The sequence below is a fragment of the Chiloscyllium plagiosum genome, unplaced genomic scaffold (genome assembly GCF_037043375.1).
Source record: "Chiloscyllium plagiosum isolate Xiang-an unplaced genomic scaffold, Cpla_swu_hap1 HiC_scaffold_9, whole genome shotgun sequence".
Classification (NCBI taxonomy): domain Eukaryota; kingdom Metazoa; phylum Chordata; class Chondrichthyes; order Orectolobiformes; family Hemiscylliidae; genus Chiloscyllium; species Chiloscyllium plagiosum.
Genome location: NW_028270147.1, coordinates 14649903 through 14669306, shown reverse-complemented (window position 1 = coordinate 14669306; position 19404 = coordinate 14649903). Strand labels below are relative to the sequence as shown.

The 19404-nt window shown below is 42.4% G+C and overlaps 1 protein-coding gene across 2 annotated transcripts in view; it reads right to left on the bottom strand.

Moving 5' to 3' along the window:
• The window catches only part of LOC122554742 (calcium-activated chloride channel regulator 3A-1-like), a 35773-nt gene that overhangs the window by 6034 nt on the left and 10335 nt on the right, over window positions 1-19404 (bottom strand). Inside the window, exons 3-11 of one of the 2 annotated variants that reach the window (XM_043700120.2) lie at window positions 16959-17109; window positions 16039-16144; window positions 12878-13043; window positions 10433-10654; window positions 3385-3609; window positions 3121-3298; window positions 2278-2384; window positions 1970-2191; window positions 122-383 (exon numbers count right to left, since the gene is read on the bottom strand). In XM_043700120.2, the coding sequence (XP_043556055.2) occupies window positions 122-383; window positions 1970-2191; window positions 2278-2384; window positions 3121-3298; window positions 3385-3609; window positions 10433-10654; window positions 12878-13043; window positions 16039-16144; window positions 16959-17109 (1639 nt within the window). The remainder of the gene's footprint in view (window positions 1-121; window positions 384-1969; window positions 2192-2277; window positions 2385-3120; window positions 3299-3384; window positions 3610-10432; window positions 10655-12877; window positions 13044-16038; window positions 16145-16958; window positions 17110-19404) is intronic. The other variant, XM_043700119.2, reaches the window with a different exon arrangement.

The window sequence follows — 19404 nt, the reverse complement described above, 5'->3', positions numbered from 1 at the left end:
TCAGAGGTTACTTTGCAATATATTCTATGCTCTCAAAGTTATAATTACATACATCTAAATTTCAGGTACTGACAGTTGTAAATATATATTCTACTTTATTGAGTCACATCATCAATCTTACTCAGGCCATTATCACAAAGTTGTTGTTCGATTGGAGGGCCAGTGGGTCGTTCAATAATAACTGTCACATTTGCGAACAGGACAGGTGAGAATCCTTGACTGACTTGTGCGTAAATTGTCCTATGATCCTTCAAATCCTTTTCACTGATGTGCACATGGACCGTCACCAGGGGAGTTTTCTCATCTGCTGCTCGGGATGTCACTGAGATAGTTATAACCTGTTCAATGCCAGAATTCCGGATACCATAATTCCAATGTCCTGTCTGGAATTCAAATATTTATTTTCAATGGCTGGATAAATAAGACCTCTTGCAAGATTTCAGAGCTTTCTCTAACTTTGTCTTTAGAATATCTGCTCAAATTTATCTGAGACAGTTTTTCTTTGAGTATAAATGATACAGGTTGATTTAATGGTGTGTTTATGCCGAGTAAAGGATTTTGTTGCCTCAATTGGAAACATCCAGACAAGGGGCATAACTCTAAGATTGGCAATTCTGGCCTATCAGAAAGATTTTGTGAAACTTGAAAGGGTTCAGGAAAATGTTGCCAGGGTTGGAGGGTTTGAGCTATAGGAACAGGCTGAATAGGATGGGGCCAATTTCCCTGGAGCATGGGAAGCTGAGGGGTGACCTTATAGAGGTCTATGAAATCATGAGGGCCATGGATTGGGTAAATAGATAAGGTCTTTTTCCTGGAGTGGGGAAGTCCAGAATAGAGGGCATAGGTTTAAGGTGAGAGGGGAAAAATGTAAAAGCAACCTAAGGTGCAACTTTTTCACTCAGAGAGCAGTGTGTAAGGAATGAGCTGCCAGAGGAAGTAATGTAGGCTGAATCAATTACAACATTTAAAAGGGTATATGAATAGGAAGGGTTTAGAGGGATATGGGCCAACCGTTGACAAAGGGGACGAGATTCGTTTAGGATATCTGGTTGGCATGGATGAGTTGGACTGAAGGGTCTGTTTCCGTGCTGTACATCTCTATGGCTCTATGACTCTGTTATGGATCAATTGTAAAGGGCTGGAGCTAGGAAGCACACAAGGACAAACTGAAATTTAGGATTTTGATTTGCTGCTTAAATATTAAATATATCCACATTGAGAACAATGACTATTGAAAGGCAAAAATGTCAAGGGGTTTGGTAGCAAACTGAGTACATCGATTTAAGATACAAATCAGCCATGGTCTCACTGAATGACAGAAGTCATTTAAGGGACTGACTTGTCTTTCTTACATGACATTGAGGCACCATTGATCAAACTGTGCAAACTCAGGAACAGAAGAAATAAGAACATCAATCCTACCCTGTCATTTGACCAGACCACGGATGATCTTCTACCTCAATGCCATTGATCTGCACTACCTCCATATCTCTTAATGTCTTCAACATCTGGAAATTTACCAATCTCTGTCTTTAGCATACCCTATAGCACTTTAGAGTGTTTAATACTCTTTACTTGAAAATGTGTCAGCAATATTGAGGTGAACTCAGGATTACCCTCGCTTATGATGCCTCCATGGGTTCCCAAGGCTCTCAATGACATTGAATGACCCTAATGCCCATGTCCTCACCAATGCATTGGCAGCTGTACCATGCAGGAGTGACATATTGTAACATAGTGATGAATTGTAACATAGCCATTTTGTTTCATTCCATTTGTACTGTGTACTCAACCAGCTAATGGCAGAGATCGTGTAAAAGACTGCTCTGTATAATGGACTTTTGTTGAAATAGAGGATGTATAATAGTAAACAAGCTGCTTTCTAATAACTCTACTGAAAAACATGATTAAAATGATACCATGTACACTGCAGACAATAAAGAATTGAAGGAGATGTTTTGATCCCTACCTGTGCAGTTCCAGGAATGCTCAGACGGGCCGTATGTGTTGTACTATCAATCTTAAAATCATTGCTGTTATACATCTTTCCACTGGGGTCATATACAAACATATTTGGTGTCTGCTTCTGCCATGTAATGACAAAAAATGTGTCATTCCCAACTGTCTTGTCGACGAAAACTGTTCCGTTCAACCAAGTGTCTTCTTCAACCTTCGTTCCAAAATTTTCAAGCTGGGACCAAAGAAATGGATCTATTGAATCTAACATTAAGTTAACACACGGATAATGAGAAAGCCACTATCTGAGGGAAAACTGACCTGAATTGACTGTTGACTAATATCACCATTTCCTGATACCATTGAAGAGAAGGCATCGGTTAATCCATTTGCATCCACTTTATCAGTGGCTGCAAACTGTCGACCCCCTAGAGAATGCAGAGGGTAAGAAAGTTATAAACATGGATCAAATACATGGTCAATGGGCAATGCCAATTGAGACTGAAATGAAGAAGGAGGCATCAGGGCTTTCTGCAATGTGACAGGAACTGCCCAAATTGTTTGGAATAAAACTATTGAACATGTGTACATTGATATTCATCCTGTCAGATTAGCAGCTGTAATGAGCGTGGGGTTGAGAGAGAAAGAATTAAAATGCCAGTGGTAGGCACCATGTTCCCATTGCCTGCAATATTAGTAAGTAGCTTGGAGAATCAAGTATAGGAAAAAGTGTGGACTGCAAATGCTGGAGAGTCAGAGTCGAGAGTGTGGTGCTGGAAAAGCACAGCAGATCAGGCAGAGGGTTGATGTTTCAGGCATAAGCCCTTCATCAGCTTATGCTTGAAATGTTGACTCTCCTGCTCTTCGGATGCTGCCTGACCAGCTGTGCTTTTCCAGTGTCACACATAATTTCCTGTTAGCTGTGCTTGTGGATACCACCAGGAATGAAGTACAACAACTTCCTGTCGGAGTCTGACCAGTAATTGGAATGCTCTCACTCGAAATTCCTTTGTCCAGTATTTTCACTGAGGGGTCACCCAATTCATTTTAAACCTGTTAACACTTCCACCACAATAAAAGTTGGGAACAGAACTCAAAACAACAAGGCTTGAAGTTGCATTTGTCTCCCAAGAATTCATGAGAAACTCTTTGTGTCCTTATTACCTGTCAATATTGACATCTGTTCCAGCTCTGCGGCTGCATCTGGTCCTAATGCTATCGTGTGGATAACTGCACCACTTTGTTCCACCTCCGAGAAACAACTGCTTATCCCACTGTCCTCCCCATCAGTCAGCAAAACAACTTCATCACCATTTGTAGCACCGTCATCATCACCAAGTACCTGCAAAGCCGTTAAATTATTGTCAACATGGGAAAACTGAAAATTAAATGAGTTACGAAAGTTTGCTAAAGCATTTCAGTTTCTACCTGAAAACCAGCCTGGACTCCTGCGCAGATATTTGTCCCTCCATTAGCTGTTGTAGGTAGCAATTGGACAAGTTGATTCCTCACATCTTCATTATCAATCACTTTCAAATGTGATTGAATAGTTGCAGCACTGTTAAAAGTGACAATTCCAACTTGAGATTTTGCTTCAATGATCTGAAGTAAGAATATCTCCGCTGCTTGTCGGAGTCTGTTAATACGATTCTCCTATCGAATTAAAAAAAGACAATGTAATATGCAGCTCACTGCCTTTTACCTGATTTATTTATAAATTAATTTTCATAAATCTTACTTTAAATGTAATTTAAAGTTAGTATTAAGCAGTCTGCTTTGCCCGAGATAGTTTCAAGGTTTTTTTTCTGTTGATTGTTTTGGCTGCATTAATTCAAGCAAATGTTTCCTTTTTACGCATGGGATGTGGGTGTCATTGGCAACAGCAGTATTTATTGCCCATCTCTAATTGCCTTTGAACTGAACGACTTGCTGGGCATGTCAAGGGTAGTTAAAGTCAACTACAGTCTCTGAGAATGGAGTTACATGTACGTCAGTGAACATTGACAGATTTCCTTCTCTCAAGGGTATAAGTGAATCCACTGCTTATTTATGACAATGATTGACATTTGACTGGCTCTTAAGTCCCTATTTTTTCATCAAATTTAAATTTCTTCCAAAGCAGGATTTTTTAAAGAATTCATTTTTGTGGGATGTTAGCGTTGTTGGCTGGGCTAGCATTTACTGCCCCTTCCCAGTTGCCTTTGAGAAGATGGTGATGGTGAGTTGCCTTCTTGAACCACTGTGGGTTAACCCACAGTGCCTTGAGTGAGGGAATTCCAGGATTTTGACCCAGTCACACTGAAGGAATTGCAATATATTTCCAAGTCAGGTGAGTGGCTTGGAGAGGAATTTGAAGGTGGTGCTATTTCCATATACCTGCTGCCATTATCCTTCCAAATGGAAGTGGGTGTGGGTTTGGAAGGTACTGTCTGAGGATCTTTGGTGAATTTTTGCAATGCATCTTGCTACTTCGCATCAGTGGTGGAGGGAGTGGATGCTTATGGATGTAGTGGCAATCAAGCATCCTGTATTATCCCGAATGGTGTAGAGCTTCTTGAGTGTTGTTGGGGCTGCACTCTTCCAGGCAAGTGGGGAGTATTACATCACACTCCTGATTTGTGCCTTGTAGGTGATGGACAGGCTTTGGGCGGGGAGGGGGGGGGGTCGCGAGGAGGGTGAGTTACTCATCACATATTCCTAGCTTCTGACCTGCTTTTATAGTCACTGTGTTTATATAGTAAGTCCAATGAGTTTCTCATCAGTGGTAGTCCCCAGGATATTGTCAGTGGGGGATTCAGCAATGGTAACAACATTGAATGTCATGGGGAAATGTTTAGATTGTGTCTTATTGGTGTTGGTCACAGTCTGGCATTTGCGTGGTCCGAATGTTACTTGCCATTTGGCAGCCTAAGCCTGGACGTTGTTCAGATCTTGTTGCATTTCAACGTGGACTGCTTCTGTATCTGAAAAGTCGCAAATGGTGCTGAGCATATGGTGAACATTGTGCAATCATTGGCGAACATCCCCACCTTCTGACCTTATGATGGAAGCAAGACCATTGATGAAGCAACTGATGATGGTTGGGCCTGGGTCACCAATTTGAGGAACTCCTGGAGAGATGTCCTGGAGCTGAGACGACTGACTTCCAACAACACCAACAACCTTCCTATAAGCCAGGTATGACTTCAACTGCCACAGAGTTTGCCTCCATATTCCAGTTGATTTCAGTTTAATGAGAGCTTCTTGATGCCACACTAGTTCAAATACAGCTTTGATGTCAAAACTTGCCACTCTCACCTCACCCCTAGATTTCAGTTCTTTTGTCCATGTTTGAACCAAACCTGTAAGGAGGTCAGGAGCTGAGTGACACTGTTGGAACAGAAACTGGGCATCACTCAGCAGGTTATTGCTGAGCAAGTGCTGCTTGTTAGCACTATTGATGACCCTTTCTATCACTTGACTGATGATTGAGAGTAGACCGATGGGGCGGTAATTGGTGAGGTTGGAATTTGTCTTGCTTTTTATGTGCAGGACATAACTGGAATATTTTTCACATTGTTAGATCAATGCCAGTGTTAGAACTGTGCTAGAAGAGCTTGGCTAAGGGAGCGGCAAGTTCTGGAGCACTAGAATTCAGTACTATTGCAGGAATGTTGTCAGGGCTCATAGCATTTGAAGTATCCAGTGTCTCCAACCATTTTTTTCAAATCATGTGGAGTGAATGCAATTGGCTGAACACTGCTATCTGTGATGCTGGAGACCACTGGAGGAGGCTGAGATGGATGATCCACTCGACTCTCTCGCGGAAGCTTGCTTTAATCTTACCTTTTGCACTGATGTGTTGGGGTCTTACATCATTAAGGATGGGGATATTTGTGGAGCCTCCTCACCCAATGAGTTGTTTAATTGCCCACTACCATTAATGACTGGTTGTGGCAGGACTGCAGAGCTTTGGTCTGATCCATTGGCTGTGGGATTATTGAGCTCTGTCTATCACTTGTTGCTCAATGTTTATGGTATACAAGTAATCCTGTTTGATAGTTTAACCAGGTTGACACCGCTTTATATGCCTGGGGCTACTCCTGGCATGCCCTCCTGCAAACTCCACTGAACCAGAGTTTATCACCTGGCTTGACGGCAATGGTTCAGTTGGGGATACAGAGTTATAGAGTCATATAGCTGTACAGCATGGAAATAGACCCATCCACCCAACTTGTCCATGCTGACCCAGATCATCCCAAATTAATCTAATCCCATTTGCCAGGATTTGGCCCACATCCCTCTAAACTCTTCTTTATTTATATGCCTGTCCAAATGTCTTTTTAATGTTGCAATTGTACAAGCCTTCTCCACTTCTTTTGGCAGCTCATTCCATACAGGCAGCATCCTCTGCATGAAAACGTTGCCCCTTAGGTCCCTTATAAATCTTTCCTCTCTTACCTTAAACCTATGTCCTCTAGTTTTGGATTCCACTACCCCAGGGAAAAGACTTTGGTTATTCACTCAATTTCTGTCCCTCATGATTTTATAAACTTTTATAAGATCACCTCTGACACTCTAGGGAAAGCAGCCCCAGTCTATTCAGCCTCTCCCTATAGCTCAAACCATCCAATCTTGGCAACATCCTTGTAAATATTTTTTTAACTCTTTCAAGTTTTACAACGTCCTTTCTTTAGCACAAATCCAGAATTGCACACAATATTCCAAAAGTGACCTAACCAACATCCTGTCCAGCTACAACATGACCCCCCATCAGCTACAATCAATATACTGACCAATAAAGGCAAGCATACCATACACCTTCTTCACTATCCCATCTACCTGTGACTGTCACACTCCAAGGTCTCTTTGTTCAATCACACTCCTCAGGACCTTACCATTAAATGTACAAATCCTGCCCTTATTTGCTTTTTCAAAATGCAGCACCTCACATTAATCTCAATTAAATTCCATCTTCCACTCCTTGGCTTGTTGGTCAGTCTGATCAAGATCCCATTGTACTCTGAGGTAACCTTCTTTGCTGTCCATTACACCTCCAATTTTGCAAACGTACTAATCATCCTCCTATATTCACATTCAAATCATTTCTAGAAATGACAAGAAGCAGTAGATCCAGCACTGATCCTTGTGGCACACTTCTGGGCACAGGCCTCAAGTCTGAAATGCAACCCTATCGCACAACCCTCTGTCTTCAACCTCTGAGCCAGTTCTTTATCCAAATGGTTAGTCCTCCCTCTATTCTGAGCGATCTAACCTTGCTAACCAGTCTACCATGAGAAACCTTGTCAAACGTCTTACTGAAGTCCATATAGATTACATCCACTGCTCTGCCCTTATCAATCCTCTTCGATGCATCTTCAAAAAAACTCAATCAAGTTAGTGACAGATGATTTCCGCTGCACAAAGCCATGTTGACTATCCCTAATCATTCCTTGACTTTCCAAATACATGGAAATCCTGCCCGTCAGGATGCCCTCCAACAACTTGCTCACCACTGATGTTAGGCTCACCAGCTCACAGTTCCCTGGTATTTCCTTACCACTTATCTTAAATAGTGGCACCTTGTTAGCCATCCTCTAATCTTGTGGCACCTCACCTATGCCGAGCCATGAGGTTGCGAGTTGTGCTGGAGACAATTCTGCTGCTATTGATGGTAACAGTGCCTCATGAATCCCTCGTCATGAGTTGGTAGACCTGTCCAAAATCTAGGAGAAAGTAAGGTCTGCATTCCTGATGCATTCATTCCTGATGAAGAGCCTATGCCCTGTCAATTCTCCTGCTCCTCGGATGCTGCCTGACCTGCTGTGCTTTTCTAGCACCACACTCTCTGTCTGAAATCTGTCTCATGTTGCACAGTGTTAGTGCCATGCATCATGATGGAGGTTATTCTCAATGTGAAGTCGGGACTTTTGTCTCCACAAGGATCATGAAGTGCTCACTCTTACTGATTCAGTAATGAACAGATGCACCTGCAGCCAGCAGATTGGTAAAATTGAGGTCAAGTAATGGTTTTTCCCTCTTGTTGGATCCCTCATCACTGCTGCTGACACAATCTAGCAGCTATGTCCTTTAAGATCCGACCAGTTCAAATCAGTACTGCTGCTGCCAAGCCACTCTTGGTGGTGGACAGAGAAATCCCTCATCCAGAGTACATTTTGTATCCTTGCCATTCCCAATGCTTCCTCCAATTGTTGTTCAACATGTAGGAGTATCAACTCATTAGCTGATGGAGGGTGGTATGTGGTGATCAGCAGAAGGTTTCCTTGCCTATGTTTAATCTGAAGCCATGAGACTTCATGGGGTCCGGAGTCTATTTAGATTAGATTAGATTAGATTAGATTAGATTACATTACAGTGTGGAAACAGGCCCTTCGGCCCAACAAGTCCACACCGACCCGCCGAAGCGAAACCCACCCATACCCCTACATTTACCCCTTACCTAACACTAGGGGCAATTTAGCATGGCCAATTCACCTGACCCTGCACATCTTTGGACTGTGGGAGGAAACCGGAGCACCCGGAGGAAACCCACGCAGACACGGGGAGAACGTGTAAACTCCACACAGTCAGTCGCCTGAGGCGGGAATTGAACCCGGGTCTCAGGCGCTGTGAGGCAGCAGTGCTAACCACTGTGCCACCGTGCCGCCCAGTCTATGTTGAGAACTCCCAAGGCAACCCTTTCTGGACTGTTTACCCACTATGCCACCACCGCTGCTGGGTCTGTCCTGTCAGTGATACAGGACACATCCAGGGAGGAGGATGGTGATGTCTGGGACATAGTCTGTAAGGTATGATTCCATGAGCATGACTATGTCAGGCTGTTGCTTGATTAACCTTCGAGATACGTCTCTCAATTTGGCACTAGCCCCAGATGTTAGTGAGGAGGACTTTGTAGGGTCAGCTGGGTTGTTTCTGCCATTGTCCTTTCCAGTGCCTAGGTCGATGCTTGGTGATCCATTTGGTTTTGTTTCTTTAAGACTTTATAGTGATTGATACAACTGAATTGCTCAGCCATTTCAGAGCACAATTGAGATTCAACATACCTCTGTGTATGACATCCGCCGACATTTCCGCCACCTCCAAACAGACCCCACCACCAGGGATATATTTCCCTCCCCACCCCTTTCCACCTTCCGCAAAGACCGTTTCCTCCATGACTACCTGGTCAGGTCCACGCCCCCCTACAACCCACCCTCCCATTCTGGCACTTTCCCCTGCCACCACAGGAACTGTAAAACCTGCGCCCACACCTCCTCCCTCACCTCTATCGAAGGCCCTAAAGGAGCCTTTCACATCCATCAAAGTTTTACTTGCACATCCACTAATATCATTTATTGTATCCCTTGCTCCCGATGCGGTCTCCTCTACATTGGGGAGACTGGGCGCCTCCTAGCAGAGCACTTTAGGGAACATCTCCAGGACACCCGCACCAATCAACCACACCGCCCGTGGCCCAACATTTCAACTCCCCCTCCCACTCTGCCAAGGACATGGAGGCCCTGGGTCTCCTTCACCGCCGTTCCCTCACCACCAGACGCCTGGATGAAGAACGCCTCATCTTCCGCCTCGGAACCACTTCAACCCCAGGGCATCAATGTGGACTTCAACAGTTTCCTCATTTCCCCTTCCCCCACCTCACCCTAGTTCTAAAATTCCAGCTCAGCACTGTCCCCATGACTTGTCCGGACTTGTGCTACCTGCCTATCTCCTTTTCCACCTATCCACTCCACCCTCTTCTCCCTGACCTATCACCTTCATCCCCTCCCCCACTCACCCATTGTACTCTATGCTACTTTCTCCCCACCCCCACCCTCCTCTAGCTTATCTCTCCACGCTTCAGGCTCGCTGCCTTTATTCCTGATGAAGGGCTTTTGCCCGAAACGTCGATTTTGAAGCTCCTCGAATGCTGCCTGAACTGCTGTGCTCTTCCAGCACCACTGATCCAGAATCTGGTTTCCAGCATCTGCAGTTATTGTTTATACCTCTGTGTGTCTGACCAGTGATGATGGTAGATTTGCTTGCCTGAAGGACATTAGTGAACCAGATGGGTTTTTCAGACAATTGACAATGGCTTCATGGTCATCAGGAGATTTTTAATTCCAGATTTTATTTGCGAGTGTTTGCCCTGGTCCCCAGAACATTTGTTGAGTTTTTTGCATTAATAGTCTAATGAAACAGGAGCCATGCCATTGCCTTCCCCTTTGAAGGCATGTCTCCGGACGTTAGCATGGTTTTCTACATTAACACCCTGACATTGCCATTGTACCAATGCCTGCTCTAAAATGCAGTGTTCTATCAAACTCCTGATATGTGCTTTGTAGATGACAGAGAGGATCTGGGAGTAAGGAGATGAGCTACCCGTTTCAGAATATCCAGCTTCTGACCTCCTCAAGCTTGCTGTGCAAAGCCCCACAACAGCCCAGACCTGTGTATAAGTTAATACTTCCTGTGAAATAAATTTTATGAAAGGTCTTACCGAGTCCATGCTCCCAGAGACATCAAGGACTAAGCACACCACACGGTGTTTGGCCTGTAGCAGTGTAAAGGTCGGTATCACTGAACCACTGTAGGGTGAGGGGTTGTTTCTGAAATCCTCCGACTCTCTGATTACATCCCAAGTGCTCCTGAAGTTGCACATTTTGTTTTGCATGTTCGGTGCGTCAGGATTGTGAGTTTTATCGTCACAGAATTCAGTCACCTGGATATTTTAGAAAAAAAGATGCAACAGGTTAAAGGGGCTTCAGATAGATTGGGGGTTGGGATGGATTAGTTTTACCTTCCATTCCCAGGAAGAATACTGTTGGAGACAGTCACCCACCCATTGTGAAGACCACAGGATTGATATTGCATTGATTGCCTCGGATATCACACAGATGTCTAACAAGAAGGTATCCACAATGTAAGTTTACAACTACCCTCAGTGTTAAAAATGTATCCCTCATTTGCTGATAACATTACGATACCTGTTTTAAACAAGAAAAGGACATAACTGTGAATTGCTTCAATATTGAATGTTGCATCCTGCTCTTCTCCAGTCAATGCAGTTAATGTATCTGATATGCTAAAGACACCAAACTATACATTATCATCAATCTCACAGGCTCGGCTCAGTGTAGCTTGCAGGAGGAGGCTGGAAATGTGGAAAATCCTGCTCACTGCTGTCACTCCAATGAAGAGTATATACTTCCATCTGTAGTAGAAAAGGGAGAGTGTTGCTCAGGAATTGAGGGGATGACACTGTGCGTCAGTGATTAACACAGCTGTCTCATACACCAGAGACCTGAGTTCAATTTCAGCCTTGGGTAACTGACTGTGTGAAGTTTGCATGTTATCCATGTATCTGTGTGGGTTTTGTCCAGGTGCTCTGGTTTTCTCCCACAGTCCAGAGGTGCACAGGCTGTCACAGGGTTAGGGTGGGATGCACTATGGAGGGTTTTTGCAAACTCGATGGGCTGAATGGTGTCTTTCCACACTGTCAGGATTCTATGAAATTGCAGGTTTTCATCAAAGTGAAATTCTCCCAGAGCACTGCTGCCAGTACAAAGACTTCAGTTGGCTGGACAGCAGATTTATGACACAGAGGTGATAGCAATAATGTTCGATTCCTGCACTGGTTGATGTTTCCATGAAGGACTGTCCTTGTCAACCTTTACCCTCACCTGAGCTGTGGTGTCTGTCTGGGTAAGGCATCACACGTTGCCTCAATCCAATGGGAGAGCAGTCTTGGCCTGGTAGAACGATGGAGACTTCATTTTACTTTTATATTAATTATTACAGTATAGATATCTCTGGCAGGATCGAATTAACTATGACAGGGACATGGTGATTCACCTTCTTGAATCACAGCAGTGTCAATTGTCTGTACCCTTTGTAACATTAGGGGATTGCAGTGATTAGATTCCCTACAGTATGGAAACAGGTCATTTGGCCCAACACGTCCACACCAACCCTCCGAAGAGTAACCCACCCAGATCCATTCCCCTGCCCTATATTTACCTTTGACTAATGCACCTAACACTATGACCAATTTAGCATGGCTAATTCACCTGACCTGCACATCTTTGGATTGTGGGAGGAAACTGGAGCACCCAGAGGAAACCCATGCAGATGCGGGGAGAATGTGCAAACTCCGTACTCTGAGACTATCCAGACTCTAACCAGCTTGTCCAGAATTAACGTGGCTTGTTCAATTCTGTAGAAGAGCCATATTGGATTGAAGCATGAACTCCATTTCTCTTTACAGATGCTGCCAGACCTGCTGAATCTCTCCAACACTTTCTGTTTTATTTATATGGCTAGTCTTCAGGAACATTCAGGAATTCAGCAATGGTAAGGAAAGGAGAGGTGGTTAGATTCTCTCTTATTGGAAATGATCATTAACTTTGGGGAGTCAAAATGTGAGACTATCCAACAAGAGGAAAATACCACTGATGCTGGAAATCTGAAAAACATGACAATCTGAAGCAAGGAATGAAGTTAATATCTCAGTTCAATGAAATTTTATCAGAAGCATTCTGAGACTATCCAGCCTCTAACTAGCTTGTCCAGAATTAATGTGGCTTGATCAGTTCTGTAGAAGAGTCATATTTGATCAAAGCATTAACTCCATTTCTCTTTACAGATGCTGCCAGGCATTTGAATCACAAAAATATGACTTGCTACATTTCAGGCCAATCGTGGATGCGATCCAGGGTTAACTGTCTGCATTACAGACTGCATAGTTAGCTAAGGAATAATGAATTGAGTGGAACACAGTACAATCATCCTCACTTCTGTCTTTATGGCTAAAGGAAGGTTATTGATGGGCAGCGAAGGATAATTGGTCCAAGAATACTATTCTGAGGAGATCTTGCAGGGGTGATCTGGGAAACAAGAGTGTGAGCAATATTAGAGAAACGTTACTCCCAGCAACTTTACTTACACTTGACAGTGCCTGGATGAACATTATTGATGAGGATACAATCTGGTTTATATCTGGATGAAATTTACAATCCCCTTTCGGCAGTCCTGACTTGGGATCTGTCTCACACGCTGAAAAGGAGCTGTTTTTGTGTTCAGCAGACCGTCCTCTAATCTCTTTTGAACATCTGGAGTAAAAATGATCCAAGATAATTCCTTGATTCCAAGTAACATTTCGACAATGCGAGATCACTGAATAAGGTTTAAACTTACAACATTTTGTCCATGCCATTACCATCTTTCACCCATCATTTCCATGCTGACTCAGAAAGGTTATAAACAACCACTTTCCTCAGGAAATCAATTCTTCCTTTTCACACTTAGTCCTTTAAAACTTTTTCCACCTCAATTCAAAGGCCCCTCAGTTCCCCCTTTGCAAGGAAAAGAACCCTAGTCTATCCAATCTTTACTCATTCTTCATTCTGCAGCCCTATTATCATTGGACTGTTTATCCAAGGACTCAAATAATGTTCTGTGGACCTGGGTTCAAATTCTGTCATGGCAGATGGTGGATTTTCAACTCAGTTAGAAAAAGTCTAATGCTGGCCATGAATGTACTGTCAGAAAAACCCCACCTGGTTCACTAATGCCCTTAGGGAAGGAAACTGCCATCCTCACTTTGTCTGATCAACATGTGACTCCAGACCCACAGCAATAAGGTTGAATCTTCACTGTCCTCTGGGCAATTAAGGATGGACAATAAATGCCAGTGACACCCACACTCCATGAATGAATTTAAAAACTCTCCTTTGTACCCCTTTTAGTGCATACCATACAGTTACCAGAACCATTTTGATACGTCCCACTGAGGTAACACACTGGAAACCAAGCTCCACTGTTACCAGAGTCATCTCAAAAGTTAAAGTTCAAGATTTTAAAAAGTAGTCAAAATTCCCCAATCTGCCTGTCTTTTAGATCCAGATTGACAAAAAGCATGGACCAGATATTTGAATTTAAAATGTAAGCCACCAATTTAAGAATTGCAACTTATTGCAAATAAATAGATTCAAACTACAGATAAACAATATAATTATTTGAACATAACTGTACCTATTAAAACTCTAACCTACTTATAAAATTCCCACCACACATACATACACAGATAGACACAAAGAAAACGGTATTATGGGTGGAGGGCAAGCCTAGGAAGGCCCACAGGCTTTGCTCAGGTGATCATTTTGCTGATCAGAACACTGCTTCTTTGTCTTCCTCCCCTTGGCATTTTCACAAATTTACTGTTTCACGTTTACAAAGTTCTCTTCCTTTTTAATTAAAAGTCACAGCTTACAGCGATTAATGAGGGGCAGTGAACTGGCTATCTTCAGGCTTGAGATGCTTTTTCCTGCAGATCAAAAATACAGCTCCTTTCCTCCCAGAGTACTGATTGTGTCTGACCAGAACATTCTCGTCCCTAAGTTGTGCAGCTATCTGGGAACTAGTCACATTGGTGTGGACAGGCAGATGGCCTTTATCATCAATACCTGGTCACTCATCCATGCAACAATCAGCTGAATCTTCACTCATACACAGCACCCCCCAGCTCAAGATCATCTGTAATTAGACTTGCCCTGCCACATGCACAAATGGTTGAGTAAATATTCCTTATAATGAGTGTCAGGTAATTTGCTTTAAGTACGCACAGCAATCCCTTCGATAATTTTGGTTTTTAAGCCAATCATTTTTCCATTTTCAATCACAATCAAAAATACGGAAAAATAAAAAGATGTGTTCTTTACTGTATACAATATATCAGCTGTTATCTAACTAGTATTTTGTGTGCTTCCAGCATAAACGTCTCTGCTGTCATAGTCTATGCTTGTGTTAATAAAGGAATGCCTCCTAAATCACCATATCCAACTATACTTTTTTTATCTCATTGGAGTATGCGCTCTAATGCTACCCTTTTCTCCTACACTACTTAGTAATCTGCTAGTTAAATCTTCTTGTTTTCACCATGCTCAGCCCTGTAAATGCATTAGCTCTCTGCTCTCGGGATTGAATTTAATTTGTCACTTTTCAACCCACCTGATTAATCCATTTATATTTCCTGCTGTCTGCAGTTTTCTTGTTTGGCATTAAACATGTGGCCTTATTTTGATACCAAGTAGAAATATCTTAATAATAACCATTACATTTAAGTCTGAATCTTTTTTATATATTATACATATATCATCATATGTAGGAGACCCAGTACACACCATTGAAAACAGGCTTCCAGTCCCAAAGATATCCTTAGATCTTTATTCTTCATTACCTACCATAGAGCTAATTTTGCTTTCAACATTTTACTTGTTCGGAAATCCCACATACACTTTTAGTTTTCTAACAAGTCTTTCACGTGAGATTTTGCAAAAAGCCTTGCAAAAAGCCCATGGAGACCACAGCAAATGCTCCATAAACCCTCCATGTTAATTGTTCAACAATTGAACCAAGTTCATGAGACTCAGCCTTCCCTGAACAAATACCACCTGACCATCATTGATTAATATGTGCCTTTTTAAATGATGATTTATGCTGTTCCTTGGAATGTGTTTCAATAATTTTCTCACCAACAAGATGAGACCCATTCAATTTGAAAAGCTAAGGCTGAAATTCCTTTAGTCGAGATTGTCATAGGGCATAATCTGAGAACTAGAACAAGACCATTCAGCAGAGATGTCAGGAAGCATTTCTACACACAAAGGGTGGTGGATTTTTGGAACTCTCTTCTGCAAACAGCAGTGCAAGCTGTATCAGTTGATAATTTAAAATTTGAGATTGTTAATTTTATATTAAAGGTATCAACGGAGTTAGGCCAAAGGCAGGTATATGGAGTTAGGCCACCAATCAGTCATGATCTCATTGAATGGTGGAATAAGCTCAAGGGGCTGAATGGGTTTTTCCTGTTTCAATGTTTCTATGTTCCTATATTAGGTACATAGGCAGGTTTTTATCACTTTTGTTGACAGATACACTGGTCTGATCCTGCTCATAACATTTACAAACTGTCTGGCAACTTGCTGATTTACATCTTATGGAACAGGTTACAAGAACAAGAAGTTATCCTATAGGCATTGTGAGCTATCTAGAAAACACAGGAGACATTTTTCAGTGAGCAGAATACTACAATCAGTGTTGTCCTACCTCGTTGCTTCACTGGTTCCATTAAAAAAATAGAAGGGCACCAGTTCATTATATTCATCGAAAACTCCCCACTGAAGATGAGCCCATTCATGAACAAATACTCTATCTGTAGAAACAAGAGCACTTTTTGTTAAAATAATGCAACCAATGTTACATTGTCTACAAAAAATAAATGAAATTGTCCTTCTGAAAGTTTGAACTTTGGCATTGTCCATTCATGGGGACACAATACACCCGGATGGCATCAAATTATTTTGTGACTTCACAAATCAATGTTTTGTTCCTCTGTGTTAGTGGTGCAGTGTTTCTGAGCATGGGATAGAATTGGTTCTCAGAGGATTCAGCTGAAATGTTCAGTGTTCCATTGTCTTGGGGAGAAAGGAGCTAAATAAAAAGGATATTGTCCTTTTTGTAGCATTTCTTTTAATTACTTCACCAAGATTCAATAAGCAAATTTTGTTTTTAAAAGCACCTTATGAATCAGCAATCACAATAAATTGGCGAGAAATTATATACCTCAAATACGGGAAATTTATTGTATTATCATAATCTCTGTGATGACCAAATGGTCAGTTGAGGGTTTGAGTGAGGGTTTTCATGGGAAAAGCTCTCTGCCGGGAAATTTTATTTAAGGCAAAGGTGCAGATAATAAAAGGATTTTTGTAATCCCAATTTTGCCTTTGTCATACCTCGTTGTCATAACAACTCTAGTGTTCATTTTTTCCGAAAGCTTGTGATTTCAAATAAACCTGTTGGACTATAACCTAGTGTTGTGTGACTTCTGACTTTGTCCACCCCAGTCCAACACTGGCACCCCCACCTCATGAGCATCAGCTAGGATCATGTTCACCAACTAAGCAGTCTTAATTTGATGCTTAAAGCATATGCTACTCCGTTCTAACTTAGTTCAGATAATTTACCTTTCGGTCCATAAAATGAAACCAGACTGCTGTCCAGTATGAAGTTTGGTGTGAAGTGAATGTACCGTCCCTTCTCACCACATCCACCATACTGCAGGGTGTATGGTTCATCTCCATATTTATGGTATGGTTCCGCAATGATCACATCAGCCTAGGAAAAGATAAATGGATACTACCGTGTAAGAATCTGTTGATATCTGATATCGTTTGTCATAACTTTGGCTTGTATTATACAAATCTGAACTAAACTTTAACATCTAAAAGTATCATTGACAGTACGATCACAGCTCTTACCTAATACTAACCTTCTCACTGACATTCAGTTTGGTTCCGCTAGGCCAACTCAGTTCCTAACCTCATTACAGCCTCTGTCCAAACATGGACAAAAGAGCTGAACTCCAGAGAGGAAGTGAAGTTGACTGCTCTTGACATAGAGATTAGTTCTGACCAATCGTATCTTTAAAATTCACTCGCGGGATATGGGTGCCACTGGCTGGCCAGCATTTATTCACTGTCCTTAGGTGCCCTTGAACTAAGTGACTTGTTAGGCCATTTCAGAGGGCAGGTGAGGGTCAACCACATTGCTTTGGGGGTCTCGAGTCATATATTGGCCAGACCAGGTAAGGATGGCAGTTTTCCTTACTTTTCCTTTCCAGACAATCAACAATGGCTTCATGGTAATCAGTAGATTCTTAATTCCAATTTAAAAACAGCTAAACTCCATCATCTATCATAGCAGGATTTGAACCTGGGTCCCTTGAACATTAGCTAAAGTTCTGGATTACTAGCCCCACAATAATACCACAAGGCCATTGCTTCCCCATCAACTGGCCTCAAGGAGATTTAGTAGAACTAAGGTCAATGGGAATCAGGGTCAAACACTCCATTGTTTGGAGTTATACTTGGCAAAAAGGAGAAAGTGAGGACTGCAGATGCTGGAGATCAGAGCTGAAAAATGTGTTGCTGGAAAAGTGCAGCAGGTCAGGCAGCATCAAAGGAGCAGGAGAATCAATGTTTCGGGCAGAAAGGAAGATGGCTGTGATTGTTGATTGTCAATCATCTCAGCTCCAGGGTATCACCTCAGGAATTCCCAAGGGCAGTGACCTGAGCCCAACTATCTTCAGTTGCTTGATAAATGGCCTTCCTCCATCATCAGGGGTGATATTCACTGATGATTGCACAATGTTCAGCACCAGTCATAATTCCTCTGATACTGAAGTGTTCTATGTTCAAATGTCATGAGATCTGGACAATGTTCGGTGTTGGACCAATAAAGCGGTAAGTAACATTAATGTCAAATGATTGCCAGGCAATGACCATGCCCAACAATAGAGAATCCAAACATTGCTCTTTGACATTCAATGCTGAATCCCCAACTATGAACATCTTTTGAAGGGGGTAGCTGAACTGGACGAGCAATTCAAATATTGTTGTTCAAGAGTAGGTCTGAGACAGGGGGGCTATGCAAGAAGTAACTCATCTCTTGACTAGTTAGGATTTGGAGGTGCCAGTGTTAAAAATCACACAACACCAGGTTGCAGTCCATCAGGTTTATTCGGAAGCGTTAGCTTTTGGAGCAGTTCTCCTTCATCAGGTGATTGTGGGGTATAAGGTTGTACGACACAGAATTTATAGCAAAAGAATTTTGTGTGATGCCACCGATATGATATATTGAAAAAATCTGGATTGTTTCTTGACCAGTAATGGAAACATCTCTTGACTCATGATAGAATACTCCCCACTTGCCTGGATGAGTTCAACTCCACCAGCATTCAAGAAGCTTGACACTATCCAGGACAAAGCCTTCCACCATCTTTAATATTCACTGTCTTCGTCATTGATGCACAATGGCAACAGTGTGTACCATCTATAAGATACACTATAGTAACTCACCAGGGCTCCTGCAACAGCATCTTTCATACCTGCAACCTCTACAATTTAGAAGGACAAGAATAACACCACCTACAAGTCTTCCTTTATGCCACCCACCATCCTGATTTGGATCTGTATCTCTGTTCCTTCATTGTCGCTGTGTCAAAATCCTGGAAGCTCCTTCCTAACAGCACTGTGCGTGCACCTACCCAGCATCGACTGCAATGCAGTGCACCACCATCTTCTCTAGGGAAATTAGGGGTGGTTAATAAATTCTGGCTTCGTCAGCAATGCCTACTTCCTGCAAAGGAACTGTCATAAAATCTGAGCTATCATGGTTGTGTTAGTTACATGAGTTAGTATGCAGTCATTTGCACTATTGTGTTATTAGTACTGCTGGATATGATTCATAGTCTAAGAGTCTGATAACTTGGCACAGTAAAGGAACAGCCTGTGTATTTTTAATCCCTTCTCTGCCTCGATATTCCCATGGAACAGATACATTCCTGTGCTGGCCCTGAAAATGACCACACCTGTGTTGTCACACACTACACATTTAGAAAAGGATGTGCAG